General features: G+C 38.3%; 1 protein-coding gene across 4 annotated transcripts in view; it reads left to right on the top strand.

Moving 5' to 3' along the window:
- LOC124162504 overlaps nucleotides 1–19,134 on the top strand; it is a 191,511-nt gene that overhangs the window by 19,825 nt on the left and 152,552 nt on the right. Inside the window, exon 1 of one of the 4 annotated variants that reach the window (XM_046539091.1) lies at nucleotides 7,406–7,732. The exons of the other annotated variants lie outside the window; for them this stretch is intronic. Within the exon in view, the coding sequence (XP_046395047.1) occupies nucleotides 7,635–7,732 (98 nt within the window). The 5' untranslated portion in view covers nucleotides 7,406–7,634. Of the gene's footprint in view, nucleotides 1–7,405; nucleotides 7,733–19,134 lie in introns of those variants that run through there. 4 annotated transcript variants of the gene reach the window in all.

Below are 19,134 nucleotides of genomic sequence, written 5' to 3'. Positions count from 1 at the left end.
ATCGTGTGATTCAGGCTTTAGACTATTTTGGAGCTATCTCACGTCCTCGCATTTTTGCATGTGTTCTAGAAATTCGCCGCTTTTCACGACGCAATTTTGACTGCTCCTTAGCCCTTTCGTCAGATTGTGCAAGTACGTGCCGCCGTGTAAAAAGGCCTTTAGAGGCGGCTGGGGACCGCGAAAGTCATGAGACAGCAAGATTCTCTTCTCGATGGGTGGGAATGACGTCTGTGGTCATGTGACCGCGTGGATGGCTGGGAGTTACGGTTCGTGGGTGCAAATGCCTACGGAATCAGAAGGTATCATTTGATAGTATTGATAGGTAGTATGTATAAGACGCTCGGAAAATATAAAATGGAAGATATATCGCTGATGTTTTTTCTTGTTCCGACTAGTCTAGCATGCCTCACCAAAACGGAGGCTAAGCTCTGCTCTTTGTTTGGAATAGGTCTTAGGGTGAAAATGAGCATGGTTGACAACGATTGAAAAACAACGTCACTAAATTTACACCCAGCCTGAATGTGTTTCAAAATGTGAGGGTGCAGAGCACATCCATGTTGTACTAGGCCGAAGAGTGCGAAATTGGCACATTCAAGGTGGAGAGATAGGATGGCTTTGAGAAAAGATAAAACGCCAACGGTGTTAACGCAGAGCCTGGAAAGATAAGAAGGGGCTATAAAGATAATGAAAAACCTGATAATAGTTTTTTCACGACTATAGCAGAGATTACCCCATTTAATCTTTCCGGGAAAGGGTAAAAAAATCAGTGACTCGGAATTATTTCTCTTAGAAGCAATTTCTCTCAAAGCACCAAGATATATCGATTGCCTATCTCTTGCCAATAGACATAATGAGTATTTCCCGTTGATCATAAAATAAAAAAAAATGCCGTATGCATCAGATAACCGAAGCCAAACTGAAAAGCGTTCTTTTTCGGCGTTGAAAGTCGCCTTCCGGAGTGTTGAAGCACAAAAATCATTCTGGCCGGAAGTGGACTTCCGACCTGAATTATTACATTTTTCCAGTGGCCAAAAAGGTAGCGATATTTCAGGAGTAATTTACCACCTAACCACTTGAAAACGAAAATTTTTATCCAAGCCCATCGAAAATAGCGCAATTATATTCCCTTCCGACACGGGTCGGCTCGAACTTGACTGCCCGAGGTTCCGTCTTCCTACTGCGCGATTCTAATCTTCATATGGATAAAAGTTAATAGTTGTGGTGCATATTTATTTTTCTCTTAAAATAAATCTACGGCTTTTATCATATTTAGCTGAACTGTTCGAGACTAATCGTTTACGATATGAGGGAAATTGACGCCTGCATTTTACATCGTGAAAAAAGGCAGCAAGTATTCCTCATTAGGAAAACACAGGAACTTTCTGTTTACATTTACTTGTAACTTCCGTTTTTTCTCGCGATTTTCACAGTTACATGGATCACACGCCATTCATTTTTTTCTTCGGAGTTTTTGTCTATATCTATGGCTATCTTTTCATATATAAATGCTCATCTATCGACAAAACTCATTTTCATCCTAAGTCTTAGATGATTGTGGTGAATTTCCTAGCTAAAAACGTCATTTTATGCCGTGACGATGGAGGGCAGAAAAAGAAATCAAACCTATTCGCCTCTTGCGATCAAAGATCAGAGCTCTTCCCTTGGTAGTAATAGGGTCGTTTCCTTCATCAAAGAAAACGAAATGCGTTGATTGTGATTCCTTACCCACCATTAGTGTATTCATAATATACAAATTATTTGGTTTTAGAAATCCCAGTTTAGACGAATGTTAATGGTAAATTTTAACCTAATTTGAAAAAGGCCAGATTGGCGCCCGTGCTATTCCACTCCACGTGACGTCACAGGGACCTAGTTTCTATACGAGTAGATAGGAGTTTGACATTGTCTGAGATTACCAATGCATGCATGAGACACAGAGCTCAGGGAAACATCTCTTAATAATCACCTATTAAAACTGGCTACGGTCGGAAAGTTTTCCTCGTTTGATAAGGTATTAATGATCCTTATTTATGCCAAGCGCTACCTGCTACCTTCTAGCAGCCTGCATCGTATCAGCGCTCAAAGCCTCGCCCCAAGGTCACCTCAACGGCGACAGCTGGAACCAGAAACACGTCACACAGGGTTTTCCCATCATTCCTACTTAGCCGTCGCGTTTTCGTGCGCTTGAAAATTTTCACTTTTTGTTTAATCGCGAAAAATAGATATCGTCATTCAAAAATCTAAGAGCGTGAAATGCGTACTCCAGGAGTAATAATCTTTCGATTCAGGCAATAAAAAAATAATAGGAAACCACCCTATTGATTGGGTATCCGGCCCCCTCTATTAATCAACAAGTTCACTGAACATGCAGTATCCAATTCAAAATTGATGATCGTGTTTTTATCTCTTAGTAAGAAACATCAACACCGCCTACCACCTCCGTCGCACTCGCAAATCTTTTTTATTAAATGCATTTAATATCAAGCGCGTCTTGGCCGATTAAAAAAATCCAGAGGATTCAAAAATATATATTCAACGGTAATCAAGCACGTAGCTAGAAGTTGGATTCGGGGTCATATGCGGGTAGCCTGTATTGGTAATTTGTTTTCTATTCGCTCACATCGGAAAAAATATATTTCATTAAATAAGATATTAATTATGAATTTTGATGCTTAAATTAATATTATCTTAGTTTGTTGTTGAAGGGACAGTCTATACTTATTATACGTGCTCAGAGGCCCAGCAGTCAGTCTAATCATTCTCCTATGCTATTTTTCGCAACAAGTAAAATGCAAATATACTCTCTGTGATTTTCTTTTCCCCCTATCGTGCAATGAATCTTTCCATGTACTCATCATCAAAGATTTTCCTATTGAAAATTAGATACAATTCTTAATCTTTTCTTTCAATGTGAGTGGGTGGCAGACATGACCTGTAAGTATATATATATCGAAAAAAGGAAGTGGGCTAGTGGTCTCCTCAGCAGATGTGTCGCGTCTCCACAAGGGTAAAACTTTCCAAAGGGCTAAGCCCCCCGTGGCTACGTGCCTGGTAGTACCTTCCTGAAAACTGACAACCCTATTACATATTTACAGATACGAGGCCACTTTCTTATCTAAAATTTGCCTACATTTATGCAGTTAAAAAAATATTAGCTCCTAATATGGCCAGAGTTTGAAAAGTAAAGGAAGCATGACGTCACAAAAGTGAAGGACGCATGGGTCTCGTTGCTATGCAACAGATTGCATAGGTGCGGTTGGCTATTTAAAAATGGGGAAGTTGCATGAAAATTTTTTCATCCAAATAATTCATGATTCTTATAGCAATTTTCACCAGGAATCCATTTTCACCGATAAAACTTCTCGCAAACCATTTATTTTATCATTAAAATGCATTTAAAACAGTGAAATCCGTCTGCAAACGCGAAGTTAGCTCTGATTGTTGGTGACGTCATTTCTCCCTACGTCGTTATCGTTTCGCATGCACGGCCGCAGAAGCTACAATGAAGCACTCGTTGAGTAAGTTAATATCTCGGTATTTTTTTAATTCGTGTTTTCTCTGGGACATGTCATGATGTTATTTAGCCACGTAAAATAGTTTTCATCCATTTTCTGTATTCGTAGAAAAGGAATACATAGAATATTTGCGAAATGGAAGACGGTTTCGTTTAAGCTGTTGCGATAATCTCCCAAAGGTGGATTCCATAATGATGGCTTTATATTTTAAAAGTAATCAGGACTTTTTGGCTGCATAATTTAGAGAAGTGAAGGCTCCGCGGTAAGTTTTTCTAGTTTTTTTATCATTAATAGACCAGCTTTTACGAATACAGAAGTAACTACTTGGCCTCTGTTCAAAATTTCTGCATGAAATAGTGCTGCATCTAGTTACTGCTAATGTAGTTTATATGATATGAGTTATGATTTTTTGCTTTCAGTATATCAGATTTTTGATCAGTATGTTGTCAAATGCTTTCTGTGCACAGATTTAAGGTAATTTTGCTGTTTTTGAAATGAAAAATACAACTTTATTTTGAAAAAATTGTTTTAAATGAATCGTTCAAACTATTTTCCGAGCTACCTTTAAATTTTCCCCATCATTGTGGTAGAACCCGAATATCATAACGGTAGAGTTGTTTGTCTTTAAAAGCAATCCTGTAATCCTGTTTTTGCACCAATGGTTATCAATGCAGGAATGAAGGACAAGCTATTCTCACAATATTCTCTGACCTTTCTTATTACTCTCTCCACATGGGTCCTAAAGCTTTCTATTTGCTTAGTTAGCTTAACTTCGTCGTTAGAGATCTTTACATTCTTGGAAACACTTGATGGTCTAATTAACTCTCAAATTTTACCACTAAATGAGTGAGCAGTTTGTTTGAAGCCGCGATCTGCCACTACCCTACAGCCTTTTGGAGTTTGCCCAAGAAATTCAGTCGAAAGGAAAACTATCTATTGCCCGGCCGCCATAACCCCTCGAAATGAAATTTTCTAAAGAAGAATCATATGATTTTTTTTATTGAGTTTAGATAGAAATATTTTAGCTGTAAACATTCCATTAATTTTACAGTAATGTTAAAAGCTGATTCCTTTGAAATAATTACCTTTGAAAAACATAATTTCTATTTGTCTGTACTATCAGCAGTATAATGCACTGATTGCTATAAAAAAACGGTTTTAGAGTTACCTTAGCAATTCACTTTTTTTCGGTTAATTTTAGCATTAGGCCTTTCGCAGCGTAATAAACTAAGCGCAGTTTGACGTACTTATCGCAGTAAAGAAACCGATCTATAAAAGAGAAAATGCGTTATATGTCAATCACTGCAGTGAGGACTGATCTATTTTTTATACTCCTATTCAGGTTAAACTTTGCCAATTTAGGTTACCTGGCTTTTCTATTTCTATTTCTAAACAATCAATAATTGACACTACATGCGAATTGCGAGCAGGAAAGGGAATTGGCATATTAAGCAACATCTTATTTTTGTCAAACCAAAAAACTAGATTTTTCAAAAAACTAACCACTGGAATAATGGAAGCAGAGAAATATTGTACCGCAGTCGAGGGCGAGACATTGAGATCTACTGGGCTAAAATATTGAAGAATTTGTTGAGTCTAATTTTCCTTGACATAACCATGGCAAGTAACCCAGTCTTTCGTGATAGCAAATTGACAATAAAATAATTTTCACTGGCCATCCTTGAATACAACACTGGCTTTTTCCCATCAAAAACAAAGTATACTTGGCCCTTTGGCTACATATCTCGCTGTCTGATTCCATGTCAGAGCTGCTGCTGCTGCCGCCAAATTAGGAATCACTTATCACATTCTTCTCCAGTAGTTGAATTGCTAATTTCACTAGCTGCATTACCATCTAGCTTTTACAGGCGGAAGAACGTCATAGGAGAATTAGCAGCATTGGCAGAAACAGGTTTTTTTCTGAATACCAACAGTTTTTGTTTTTGGCTTCAATTGGCAGTACTTTTCCTGACCTCGACTTTCCACCACTTCCTCAGGTTGTATTTCCTCCTGTGGCACAAAGTCAGTTGATTGGAGGAAGAAGTGGTTATATATCAGTGAGTTTCTTACACATTTTACGCTCCTAGGTAGCAGATATGGTTTTGAGGGAGTTCAGATAGGAATACTACGCATGTTAATCAATTGATTTCGGAGAGGGGCAAGGTAGCCTACTGCTGCGGCGCAGCGAGGGGGGTGTGGGGGATAACGCCCCCCCCCCCCCCAAGAGCTCAGAGATATTTTTAAGTTTAATCTATTTTGCATAATTGGATTAATATTACTTGTAGAATAGTGTAAGGATTAATAATATATCCCTCAGAAAGCCATAAAACTCACCATTTTAAATCATTTATCTGAAATATTTTCTGGCGGAGAGCCCCCGAGTCTCCCGCTCCCACCCTGGCGAGTAAGCCATACCCCCAGGCTTCCCAGTATTAATTGCGTCTGAAACCCCCCTTGGCCTTAATTCCTAGCAGGGCCCTTGGCCTACTGTATGTACCCTTTACGTATTCTTATCATGATTAATCAGTGATAAATTTAAAAAATACAATAATTTTAAGCCATCGGATACTACGACGGCCGTTTTTTCAACCTTTGATAGCTCAGCAAAAACACCATGCAAGCGACCGGCGGGTACTGCGCGAACAGGGCAGCTGCACGTCCTCCGCACCATACGCTCAAGTCATTTTTCAACATAATTCTGTTGTAAATACTTAAAGTGATCTTTACAAACGAATTCCGTCGTTTTCGTCGACCGATCGTTCTTCTTCTTTATCGCCTTAACCCACTACATTCTTCTCGCTTCATTATTCATGACGACAAATACGATCTAATTTAACGACGAATATATGTAGTAAAGAATTTCGTGATGTATTTGAACAAACAGGCACCACGTAATATTTATAATTCGACATAAAAGCACTTCACGTAGGTAAAAACAACTTCTTCCTGGCGTACGTATACCGCAACAATCTCGAAGCTCCACGCATCGGACGTTAGCAACTCTGTTTGGGGAGAAATGACGTCACTCCTCTTGGACTCACTACTTTCGTTCGCACCCCCCACTCCTCCATTTTGACCTTTAATATCTCGAAAACTACCGCTAGAAATGAAATTTCCCCCGGTAGATATTATTTCCTAGAGGTTTACGACATTTTGACAGAGTTTTTAAAAAATGTGAATATTCCCCATTGTTAATATTAATCAGTAAAGGTTTTCTACCGGTTAAGGCAGGCTAATATGAACCATTCAGCGAATCAATCCATTAGCCCCAAATTGAAGTTCCCTCTTCAATTCCCATTGTGGCCTATTCTTTATGATTGTAAATAAAATTATGAAAATACGATTCACTTTTCTCCATCCCCCAATTGCCAAACAGTCTACCCTCTAACGCTGTTTTTAACATATCCTCCCCGCTCAGGACTCGATTCTATGTCTCCTCTGTTTCTTATCTGGAACCATTCCCCAGCCACCCACCATTTCTGGCACTTCGTCCTTCCTCTTCCTCTCCGTCCCCTTCAACTCCTCCATTCTTCTACATACACACATATGGAACGCTATCACCACGTGAAATATTGGATCGACGTCACAGAACGCGTGGTACTATGATTGAGTTCCCCAAAGACTTATTATGGAGCTAGTGTGGTGAATACGAAGTTTTGAACGTGTTTGCCTTCTTGCACTTTCTTTTGTCATCATGCTGACTTCATTAGCCGCTACCCTCGAGCATTTGTAAGTGCCATCTACCTGGGTGCTCATCTATGAATAGCCAATGCCATTCGATTTCAAAGCATTCACGCTGCTTCAGTTTCAGGCATTACTTTCCATCTTCCAACTGGGTAACGTAGTCCTTCGCTGCGGAATCCTCAGTTTAAAGTCGCTCTAGTTGCTGGCCCTTTCTGTTCTGTGAACCTAACTCCTGGGGACACCTGCGAGTTTTCGAGTTGGCCTCAACCGCCGCGTCGTCTAAGGGTGACATTATCACTCGTGACGTCCGTCGCATTATACATTCCAGGAATTTCAATCGCCACCATCAACCGTATCTTCACCGGTGATACTGCGAGTAACGCCCTCGTTACACCTGTACCATCGCCCACAGAGTGCCTGGTTCGAGTGTTTAATATGCAGCTGAAAATTTCCACGCAATTCACCGCCCGCTGTCGGACAATAATGAGAGGAATGTTTCATCGCTTTGTCTCTTGGAATTGGCGGGTGCGCAGGTAATTCACTGATTTTGTATACGTTAAAATACTGGACGCACGCGTCTGGAAGGCTTCTCGGGTTTTCCGTCGGGTTTATTGTTGCCATGGCTGCCGACGTTTCGGTATGTGAGTAGGTTCCCATCTTCAGGGCTTACCTCGCGACGTCGCGCTCATCTTCAGGACGTCGCGACGCGTCGGCAACTATATCAACAGTTACCCAGCGGGAAACCAGAATAGCCCTCCAAGACGCTGGGTATCGGAGAAACACTAGATAATACTTCAGTGGACGTACACTCCTTTGTGGCCACTCTTCTGGAAAACATGGATTGTCATAGAATATGAGAGAAAATTACAAAAAAACAAGGGGGTCTTCTTGGCTATACACACCGATGAGTATTTTTCTTCATTCTCTTGCTTACAGGCGTATCTGCGAAGCTAAAGCAGTGGAAGCACGTGGAGGTACCATCTTTTACACAAATATGTGTAAGACACTACCTTTTTCGTCCTTTTCGTTTTTTTTTTTAGTTCAAGTAAAATGGCGTTGTACTCTAAAAATGAACTGAAGAGGCCGAAACCGGTAGATTTTCTTAAACATATTTGTGAAGTATAGAAAAGTGTTTTCATTGTAGTACCGACCGACCCGGTTTCACCAAGTTAACTCGCTAACAAACGATTTTTATCTGCCAAATTTGAAAATCCTTTTTCCGACATATTATCCAAGTCATACGCCAAAGATTTGTAAATTTATTTATGTTTAGCGGATATAATTAATTTGACTTAACAATATGATTTACTCGTACGTAAGCTCATAGTTGTCTCCTGTTAAAAGGTGGATATTTGAAAACATATCGTACTATAAATCAGTCTGGAATATAACGAATTTGTATAGCATGGAAAGTTTGGATTGGTCATAGAATATCAGCTTGACATTTGTGACCACCTTTTATTGTCAAACAAGATTGTTTCCCGTTTACTAATACTATATCCTTCAAAGTTAAGATTTCCTCCTCGATGAAGGCTTAAGTAATCAAATTTCTACCGTACTTAATTTCTACGTACAGGCATTTAATAAATGTTGTGGCGTGACTTTTGAGGTGAATTCAAAATTAAATCTTGCTGAGAGAGTGTATTACAAACGCTAGACGCTAAACAAATTCGTTTTTCCTGACTTATAACTTGTTTAACCCTAGATTACTAAAACTGCCTCAGAGTCACGTGATCACTGGTCACTAAACCTTCGTCATTTGACTACGCTACTTTTTTCACCTTCCAATGAGGTTATATTTGTGCTTTAAACCAATTAAATTAAAGTTTTATTATTGTTAATGCATGTTTTAAAGTTGAAGTCGCACGTCTTTCATTAAAAATATTTTTTAATAATTCTTTTTACTATGAATTATTAGAAAAAATATGATGTAATGTGATGGGGAAAAATATTTAATTTGGCGCGTCGTAATAATTACGAAGGTTTAGTGATTCAAGGTTAAAACTTTCGCCATAACTTTGTAATTTTTAGCGTTAAATGAATCGGCCTTTTTCAATATTTGGCTTTATCTCAAATCATAAAAATGTAACCCAGTATTTTCTCTGCTCTCAAATGTTCACATGCATAAAAAATTTTATTTCATGCATAAAAAATTATATTTAAAAATTTTATATGCATACGAGGGTTTATTCTGCATACGGTTACAGTTTCAAGACGTGCAAGTTTTTGTTAGACTTACGCTGAAAGTTTTTGATGCATTTGTGCACTAGCGACTCGGGTTAATTGTATCTCTAATTTTAAACATAGTTTATGCGAACTATTGGTGGTAAAAATCTGACAATTTTGACCCTATGTTAATTTTAGTTTAAGAACTGTGTAATTGTATGGTAAGTTGCTCGAGTTATTGAAAAGAAATGTTTCTGCCTTTAGTGAAATAGGTTCTCGGTTAACCACAGGCAACAATACACTTAAATCTGTATGCATTCTTGATTGTCGCGACTTCCTATCAGAATTGGTAGTAGTTGCGAAGGCCTTGCGCTATGAACTAATAGAGGAACATTTGAAAATATTTTAATTGAAGGTCGTATATAAATGGAAAGATATTCAGGCAGAGCTAGATTCATTTTGGCAGGGGTTACTTCCATGGGGGGATTGGTCATTTACAGGGGTACTTCTAATGCAATATTTGTCCGAACCTTTCAGAGGCTTTAACTATCGACCTCCCTGCTTCCTGCCGCCTTATTTAACTCTTTTTAAAAATTTATTTCGGCTCACTGATTTATATGCATTATAAATCCCTATTTGGCGAATAACATGTGAAAAAATCTGAAGGAATGCGACCAAAAGTTAACATAGGTCTTCTACCCAAGATTTTCAAAAGACTTCTCTCCCCTTCGAAGTACAAATTTCAAATTCGAGATACATCCAGATGTTAACCAGGGTCTATCGCATACACCATGAAAATTTCAAGATGGCAGTTTAAAGGGAATAATCGGTCCCCTAAAAATACAGGTCTGGTGGGAGATTTGCGTTCTCTTGAATTCGAATTATTATATCATTTTCGTGGCCTAAATACTCCAGTCCTTGTTGCACAGGGGTCTAGCAGACCAGCAATAAGTGAAAGAAGATAAATGCTGGGATTCGTACGATGCAACGGCCTCGGGTGTCGGAGGAATCGAATAACCTCAACCACTGGGTCATTGGGCGAGTCAAATGCCCATCGTGTGCACCTGGCCCATATCCCACTCTCATGCTTACCCCTGATAACAGCACGTGTGAGGGAAAATGGGGGCAGTGCTGGAGGACTGATAAGAAATGGCGTGAGGGCGTGAGCGCCGCGTCTCGCCAAGTTGAATTTGAAAAAAAAATATTCTCTGTTTACCTGTCCCTCTTGGCAGCGGCTACGTTTTGAGTTCTCAGTGTAAAGCAGAGCGTACAAGGTGGGTGCACAGTAGCCATATCCTCAGCAATACATTGAAACCCCGCCATGTACTTGCGTGACGTAAACATTACTGCGGGAAAAGTTAGGAAATTAAATGCTCTTAAATCTATTTTATCAAATTCGTGACACATTCCTTCCCTAGTGTTTGTCAAATTTAATGGAAGAAATAAAATTTTCAATCGAAATAAAAACAAAAACAAATGCCATCGACGGAATCAGCCTATCAGAAATCTTTATAGTAATAATGAAATAGTTATCACCGCGGCTAGTCCCGGTATACTTTAAACTTATAATTCGGTATTCGTTTCTAATGCTGAGGTGAATAAAATGCCAGATGATCGAAGGATTATGAAGGAGTGAGGGATTATATCTAGTATATATTCCATCGAACATGCACTTCTACGAGGTTGAGCTTTTCGGAATGTTCCAAATTGAGTTGCGATTATGTAGGCGATAGCTTCATTGCAACTGCCATATTCAAGAGGGTTTGTTATTTTATGATCCAGATTTGAGAGACATTGTGAAGCTTTAGTCGCTTCTTAAAAATATGCGCTTCCTACTTGTTGCTGCATTGTGAAACGTGACCTGCTCTCCGAGTTTCCTTTTTTCATAGAACTAAACAGTACCCTTGAGTTCTTGTCTTCAGTTGCGCGTACCAAAATCAGATTACTTCATAGCTTATGATGGACGAATAAATTGATTCAAAACGTAGTTCTGCAGAGGAAATATTATTTGCCTTTTTTGCCTTATCCCGTTCGAGACCAATATTTTTTTTCCTAGTTGTATTCTCGCACTTTCCTAGCAAGTTCGGAATCTTTTGTGTGAATTGTTTTTCGGTATTTTATTTATATGCGACAGTAATCTTTCAAATAAAAATAAATCGTGGAAAACCTTGGAGACTAAAAAAAAATAAACTCACTCCGACGTTTTTCGCGAGTTCAATCAGGCCTAAACATGATTAGATAGTGAAAGTTCTGACGCAAAAAGGCGCTCGTTGACGTAATGAAGGTCTTTAATTACCGATAAAAAATATCTTGTGCTCGTTGCCTTTGTTCATTCTCTTTCCGCTCTCTGATAAAGAATTTATTTCTTCAGTCGGATGGTGATACAGGTAAATAAAAAGGGAAAGCCGCCTCTGAATTATTTCCCTTTTAAATCAATTTTCAGTAACTGTATGTGAGGGTAATTAATGGCAAGCGTTACTAACCAAATGCTGTGAAATTCACCCGGGAATGGCGATTATTTGGATTTTTCTAGCCAATAGCAGCTGGTGAAACTCTGTCCATGTGTGAAATTTACGCGTCTGTGGCTTTTTTAGGGGCGAGCTCTACCCTCACCCTTCCCAGCCAAACTTCGATTTTAATCACTGAGGGAATGAATGAGCCACAGATGCACGATTTTTCTCCATCAGTACGATGAATTTGGCCACCGTAGTGGGAGCAATCGGGGCTCATTGCTCCAGGGCTTTTTGGCTGGCCCGCATAGACTTTGGGGAATTAGGTCTACATCGTCTAACCATGATTTTATTCTACGGCGGACGGTCATTGGGTTGCAACATTTTTAGGGGAACACGCCAAGTATGGAATCTGGGATGGGAATGAAAGGGTATAATGGAGAGCTAAGATGGCAGCACTGTGAATAGGCGCCGCAAACATCTTAGCGAAACCAAATTTGTGGTTCCTTTCGAACCAGGTTAAACTTCGTCCCATGGGAGCTTGGTTCTTTGGTATTTCGAAAGACCATCTGCTAAAATGTAGGTGGGGGTAATTGAGGGGAAAGATATTTTACCACTCGCCCCCAAATTTTTCTGAGCGACCCAGCCCCCATGAAGAATGATTGGTCAGGCTTATTTCAGGGTCTATCTGAAATATCAATCATTAGGGTAATTAGTTTGATTGTTTTCTTACTTATTTGGTTCATTTTGTTTCAGTTTGTGGTCGGGCGATTTTTTGCACTCGTTTCATGCACTGGACTTGCATGTCGCCTCTGACACCTTCAATGTCTTCGTTTGACGCATTATGCGGTGTTGGATTTATACGCAATGGTATTTGAGTGATAAACGTAGCCATTGCAAAAAATCAGCTGCTTTCAAGGATGGAGTTTGGGTGGTATTAAATTTTTTTTTCAAATCAGCTAATCTGAGAAGGAATAAAAAATTATTACCGACCCCTATTGAAAAGGAGCCTGTATTATACAATCCCTAGATATTAGTTCACGTATTAGTGTTTGTACATAGATCAATTAGTGTTACTAGAAGTAGATCACTGTTAAATATTATTAACTGCTATTTTTAAACTGCTAAATTCACTAGCCAATGTCAATAAATCCTGTCAAAAGAGAACTTAAAAAAAAATATTATCTAGTCCTTCCCCTGTATACATAATAATCAACGCAATCAGACCCTGGTATATATAAAAGAATCAATGAATTAAATGTAATCAAGCTCACTGAATGTTTTAATCTGAATTTGGACTCGATGACCAACGCATCAATTATTTTCAATGATCTTGAAACAATGTAATAGATATTTAGACCATTAAATCTTTGATTTTTTTTAGTTAATTTAGAACTTTATCGCAGTTTGCCCTGGGAAATGGCGCACCTAGGCTATTGCGTTGCAGCCTCGAAGTGCGGTATGAAGTTTTCGTTTACCTTCATGAACCAATTTGAAATTTGGTCGGAATTTTAAAAGCTGAGGGAAACTGGTTAATCGCGTATAATTTGACCAAAATATTTTCGCATGAAACAAAAATACAGAAGAAGAAAGGAGAACTTAAACACACGTTTGGGAACTTAAAACCGGTGGAATTAAAAACAAGAGTTAGAGAGTGATTTAGGGCTTGGATTGATTAAGGCTGAAGTAAATATTCAGGAAAATTACCGTGTGCGCGTGTTTGGACGTTGATGAGAAGAAAGGCGAAGCGATTCTGTGAACAGAGAAATGCGCTTAGAGAGTTTTGAACTCGTGAATAGAATGCCAAGTTTAATTTTAAAGAATATTCAAATTATAATCGATGTAAGAAAGCACTAGTTGCCTAGAAAACCTAGAATAAGTGGAATAGTGTACTCCCTCGGAATTTTAAAATTAGTTGAAAAAGCTAATATTACTTACGTTTTTCATTATGTCATACATGCGAGTCAATCTCAAATTTTTAAATATCAAAGCTTCGGTTGGTGATTTTTCTCAATCTGAGCGTTCATTTTTGAACTCTGAATGAAGGGAGTATGTATTTTCAAAACTGCTGCCGCGCTGGAAAATGGAAGTGTTGAAAACCTTATCTTTTGCATAGTGGAGCGATGGTCTCCTCCCGTATGATGGTCGCGTGTGAAATATCTTCGTCACGCATGCAATTGTTTTTTCCTCGTGTCGCTTTGCTTGGATGGTTGTGAATTTAATTACATTGAAAGCTAAATACTTGAAAAAATAGAAGAATGTCAGGGGCGTATTTATTTGAAGTTTGTTCATTAAGTTAAAAAACATCTTGACGATTGTGTTATCATTTATCAACAATATTTATGAGTAATTTATGAATACAACTAGGGAGCTTTCGCCACAGAGAACCATTCGCCACACTGACCATTAAATATACAAATCTTTTTTTGGGGTTTGACAGTGATGAATTGTTTTCTTTTGAAACTTAAAATTTATTACCGCTCAGAGATGCGACTGGTCACGATAAACTCTCTTGAATAAATGCCGTGTGTAATATAGGCGTGGTTTTCGTCCTTATGAACTCTTATTTGTACATTTGATGCTGTATTTGATTTTTATAACCATCAAATTATGTTTAAATTGTTAAAATAATCACGTTTTATGTCAGAAGTGAAATATATTAGCATAGGTGTGATAATTCGATGGAATCAATTGCAACTGGAGTAACCATATATTTCAGTGGTATGGACACCAAACGGTCACGGGAAATCATTCCATTTCTCGTGAAAGTGACGTATCAAAATAATTTGAATTACTCATTTTTGCTGTAATGCCTCATTAAATTTGGCCACGGTTTATGCCGACTTTTCTGCCGAGAAGAAGATGAGAATAATGGATAAAGTAAGGGTACGGAAAGGAGGAGGAACGATGAAGTGGTAGAAGTGGTGGGTGATGAGAGGCAGCTTTTAGATGAGATACGGAGGAGACTGAAGGTATGGTTGGTGCGAGTACTTAGTGGTAAGGGGATGTTAAAAAAAGTGTGAGAGAATAGAATGTTTGGTAAACGAGGGAGAGGAAGGAAGATAATAGGATTTTTTTTAGATAGAATGAAAGGGAGTAGGTCTTATTGTGAAATGAGGAGGAAAGCCCATGAAGGGAGGAGATACTGCTAGAATACCTCTAAAATACTCCATGGAAACATAACTTAATCGGTAGAATACGTAAATAAAATACCTGGACAGAGAGGTGATGGAACACCGCCATGTTTTTTTTCCATTTGATATCGTGTCCTGAAATGTATTAGAGATTGCACTACTTTAATGTGAGACTTTTTACAAGTTTTTATTTTCTTTATTTAATTTTTTTACCGAAACAGTATTTAAGGTTCAGATTGATGTGGTGAATCTTGTTGACTTTCCATCTAGGCTATCCGATTTCTACACCCAAAGATGGCAGGGCTAGGCAGAGCCGAGTGGAGATCTTTCTCCGTACCCACTCGGGTGCGTTTAAAGATAAAATTACATTTTTCCAATCGTTTCATTAAGTAAATTTATGTTTTAATGTGATCAATTTGAAAATTATTTGCTCCAAATTCGTTTTTTAAAATCAAAATGAAATGTTTACCCCCTGTAAGATATATATTGCCTCAACATATTTGAATGTCGCTTTCTGTATTTTACACTTATGTCTCATGTATACGCTTTGATAATAGCAAAAGTGCAGAAAGTATATCCAGGAATAAAGTTTCAGCGTGAAACGTACAAATTGAATTTTGTTTTCTTATGTCGCGGCTACACAAAGTTAAGTCTCGAAAGTTAAACATTGCAATAAATGATTTCTTTTATCAAACTATTCTAATCAATCATACTATTTATAGCCATCTTTTTTCTTCGATCAATTATTATTTCCATATTAAATAGCTTATAAAAGAGCCTAAATTAGAGCCTAATGATTTCTGTTCTCGTAGTAAGTTAACATTCTATGCCGTAAGCTTGTATGTCTCAGAATTATTCCAATTAGTTGCAGCCTAGGCTTTTATATTTTAAGTAATTGCTATTTTTCTGTCGTGGAAGTCTTTTCTCGTCGTAGTGATTCTATTCATCATCCTTTAATTTGTATTAATTATCGTTTTCTCAATCCTTCTTAGACCCGAATAACGTTTTTTACGATGAATAATATCCTGAATAAAGCAGTTCCTTGAAGTATATCTTGTGCGATGCAGTGTAGCATCATCAGGAAAAGGAAGTGCGGTTTTTGAGGGCCATTTTTATCGCCCCTCGGTAGCATCGCGAGATACGCAAGAAAAAATAGCTAACTCCTCCGGTAGTACATATTATACTAGATAAACTAAGTATAATTATTTTTCTGTTACGCCTCGTCATATTTCTAATTTTCCGTTTTGGAGAATAGTTGCTTTCAAAGTAGTAGTTCATGTCATCAAAGGTATAAATATTACGCATCCACCCAACTACATCAAGTAAGTAATATTTAATGGGTAATTTCCATGGTATTCACTCTAAAGCTCGTTCGGTATCATCCTCTTCGCGTCACGTAGAAACATTAATCAAACAGACATCGTCTAGTGCAAACAATCATCGTTCAGTTACCCAGTAGATGGTATGTATTTTCACCAAGTTCCGCAAAAAAAGTACCCAATTTCTCACGCATTGTCGCGAAAAAACGAAAATTAGAGGCCTCCTTTCTAAATGGTTGAACCGCGTGTCAACCGCCGATTGATATTCGCTGGAACCCATCGCTGCATACATACGCGCTGTTAGTGGTGCTCCTGCCTTTGATCTTGGAAATGTATTCGCGGTTTGACGTCAGACACTTTTCACCAAGTCCCCCTCCCCTTCCATTCCCTCGCCGCCGCCTCGCCGCTGCCATAAACTTGGAAATCCTGCGCCTTTGAGAGGAAACGGAGCAGGCGTTTTGCCGCAGACGCGATGCCACGCCCTCCGAAAACAGAACAACGCGTGTGACCCCGCCTTTAAAGGTGACCGCGTGCTTGTTTGAAGGGCGTAATGAATTAAGTAAACATCATCATGGTCGCTAGGTGGACATCCGACCTTCGACTCAACTACCATTTGCGCGTGGTGCCACTATGAGGTTCAAAAAGGTTCACTATCTCTACCCGGAAAAGAAAGAGTTAACTCTTCTTAAAAAAATGGCCCGGATTTTTTTTCTTAATTTTTAATGGATTCCTAACAGACTTGTAGTTTGAATGTAAGAAATCGTTTCAGGTCGGACTTGGTGGAAGTACGATACGTCAGTGGTAGAATAAATTACGAATGATAATTTCTACACTTTAATTTAGACTCCACTACTTAGTGCAGTTTGCATTAAAGTGTGGAAATTACTATTTGTAGTTTATTTCATCATGGATATGTAGTTTGAAGAAAGTTTTATGAAATTAAGGATATTCTCTTGAGATTGAATAATTGCAAGATGAAGAATTCCCGGAAAAATAAATATATCATCCTCAATAATATTTCCTTAAAATGTGCAAATTTCAGGTTACTTACGGTAGTTTATATTAGCTCCTATTCAATCAAGGTTCTCAGAAGTAGAATCTGAGTTTTTCCCGGCGTATGCTCTGCAGGAATATTTCTCGGGTTTCCCACCGGGTGTCGTATCGGGTTGTAGTTCCCAACGTTTCCATGACTAAGTCCGTCATCGTCATCAGGGGTTAATGAATCGAGAGGAGATATTCGAGGGTTTAACCCCTGATGACGATGACGGACTTAGTCATGGAAACGTTGGGAACTACAACCCGATACGACACCCGGTGGGAAACCCGAGAAATATTCCTGCAAGGTTCTCAGAACTCTGCAATCACATCATATTGGTCAGTGGCGTGAAGAATATCTCCTCTCAATTCGAGAAACATCTTTTTTTAGACGTGCGGAAAACGTAAAGTAGTGGTCCCAATGGTCCTTAAAATTCGCAATAAAACGTGCTTTGCTTTAAATTCACTCTTTTCATTTACAAAAATGACCCAAGTACCAAACAGGCTCTGGGAAAAATGTTACCCAGATGATGACTCGACTGCGTTGAAACCTGGGTCGGTTTTGGAAGTTAAAAGTGTAGATTTAAAAGAAGGGAGTTTAATTATGGTTTTAAACAACTTCGTCAAAGTTTAGCCTCAAAGGATTACTTATAATCTCTAAAAATTTCCGTGAAAACAATGGTTGTGGAATGACTTTGGGTGTAAAGAGACAGTGTGGTTTATAGAATCGTATGATTCGAATTCTTTTCATGAACTTCTTGCCCGTGCCGCGGAAACAATAAAAAATACGCCTTCGTTCATTCCTTACTAGAATCAGATTCATGCAGATAAATGCAGTATTTTATAATTTTTCTTACGAAGGTAAAAGACGTATCTTATCTTCCTTTGTGACGTCATAAACTGCATATGATCATGATAAGATAAAAAAACATGTTAGTTAGAAGCCTTTTTTTAACCATATATGTCAACTTTATAATTAAGTCTTGTAATTATATCATAAGTTTTTCCTTAAAATATAATCAAGTCTTTCTGAAGAAGTATCACTGCTCCAGCCTAAAATAAAGAAAAGGGGATAATAATATATAATAATATATAATAAATATATTATGTATCTATATAATAATATATACAATATAATTGGGATTCCAAAATAATTCCTCCTCATCGAGTTTTAAGACGTCATTCCAAGGCAATGTGTTTTCCATGCTGTATGTTTTTTGTTACGAAAATTTAATTTTTAAATGTGTGAATTATTCTGGAATATTATGACAAACTCTCCTATTTGATTAAAAATATCGATAACGACTGCAGTATGTATGTCTTTAGGACAAAAAAATCGGCGAGGTGAAGACTGTCTAATTTTTTTGCCTTCGGCGCAGTCAAAGGCAAGGATGGTGGAAGTTTTAACCTGGAGCACTTCATAATCTTTTGTCAGTGTGCCGTGGTGAATCTAGAATTTTCCACGACTATGGGACGTTCGGACGCTCAGCATTAGATTGTAATTCATTGGAACACTGAGGTCATATTTACCTTACGTATTCTCAAAAATTGGGACTTTCGAATTTGGCATGGCTCAAAGACGGTTTTACCCGAGAAATGTTTTTGCATGTGTAGCCTTATGTTGGCGTTGCAGTGATTTGAAATTCTAGTCTGCAATGCATGAATGTTATTGGGACGTGCGTAAATATGAAGAAATTTGCTGGGTGTTCAGTCGAGAGATACGTCAAGTCCTAGGATTGTTGAGCTACGATCATGCAAATTAATGGCTTCAAGATTGTGAATAACTCCGTTGTGAATTTTTTCTCAGGGCTGTCCTTATGTATATATTCCT

This window comes from Ischnura elegans, chromosome 1, assembly GCF_921293095.1.
Source record: "Ischnura elegans chromosome 1, ioIscEleg1.1, whole genome shotgun sequence".
Taxonomy (NCBI): Eukaryota; Metazoa; Arthropoda; class Insecta; order Odonata; family Coenagrionidae; genus Ischnura; species Ischnura elegans.
This window is presented reverse-complemented; position numbering and strand designations above follow the sequence as displayed.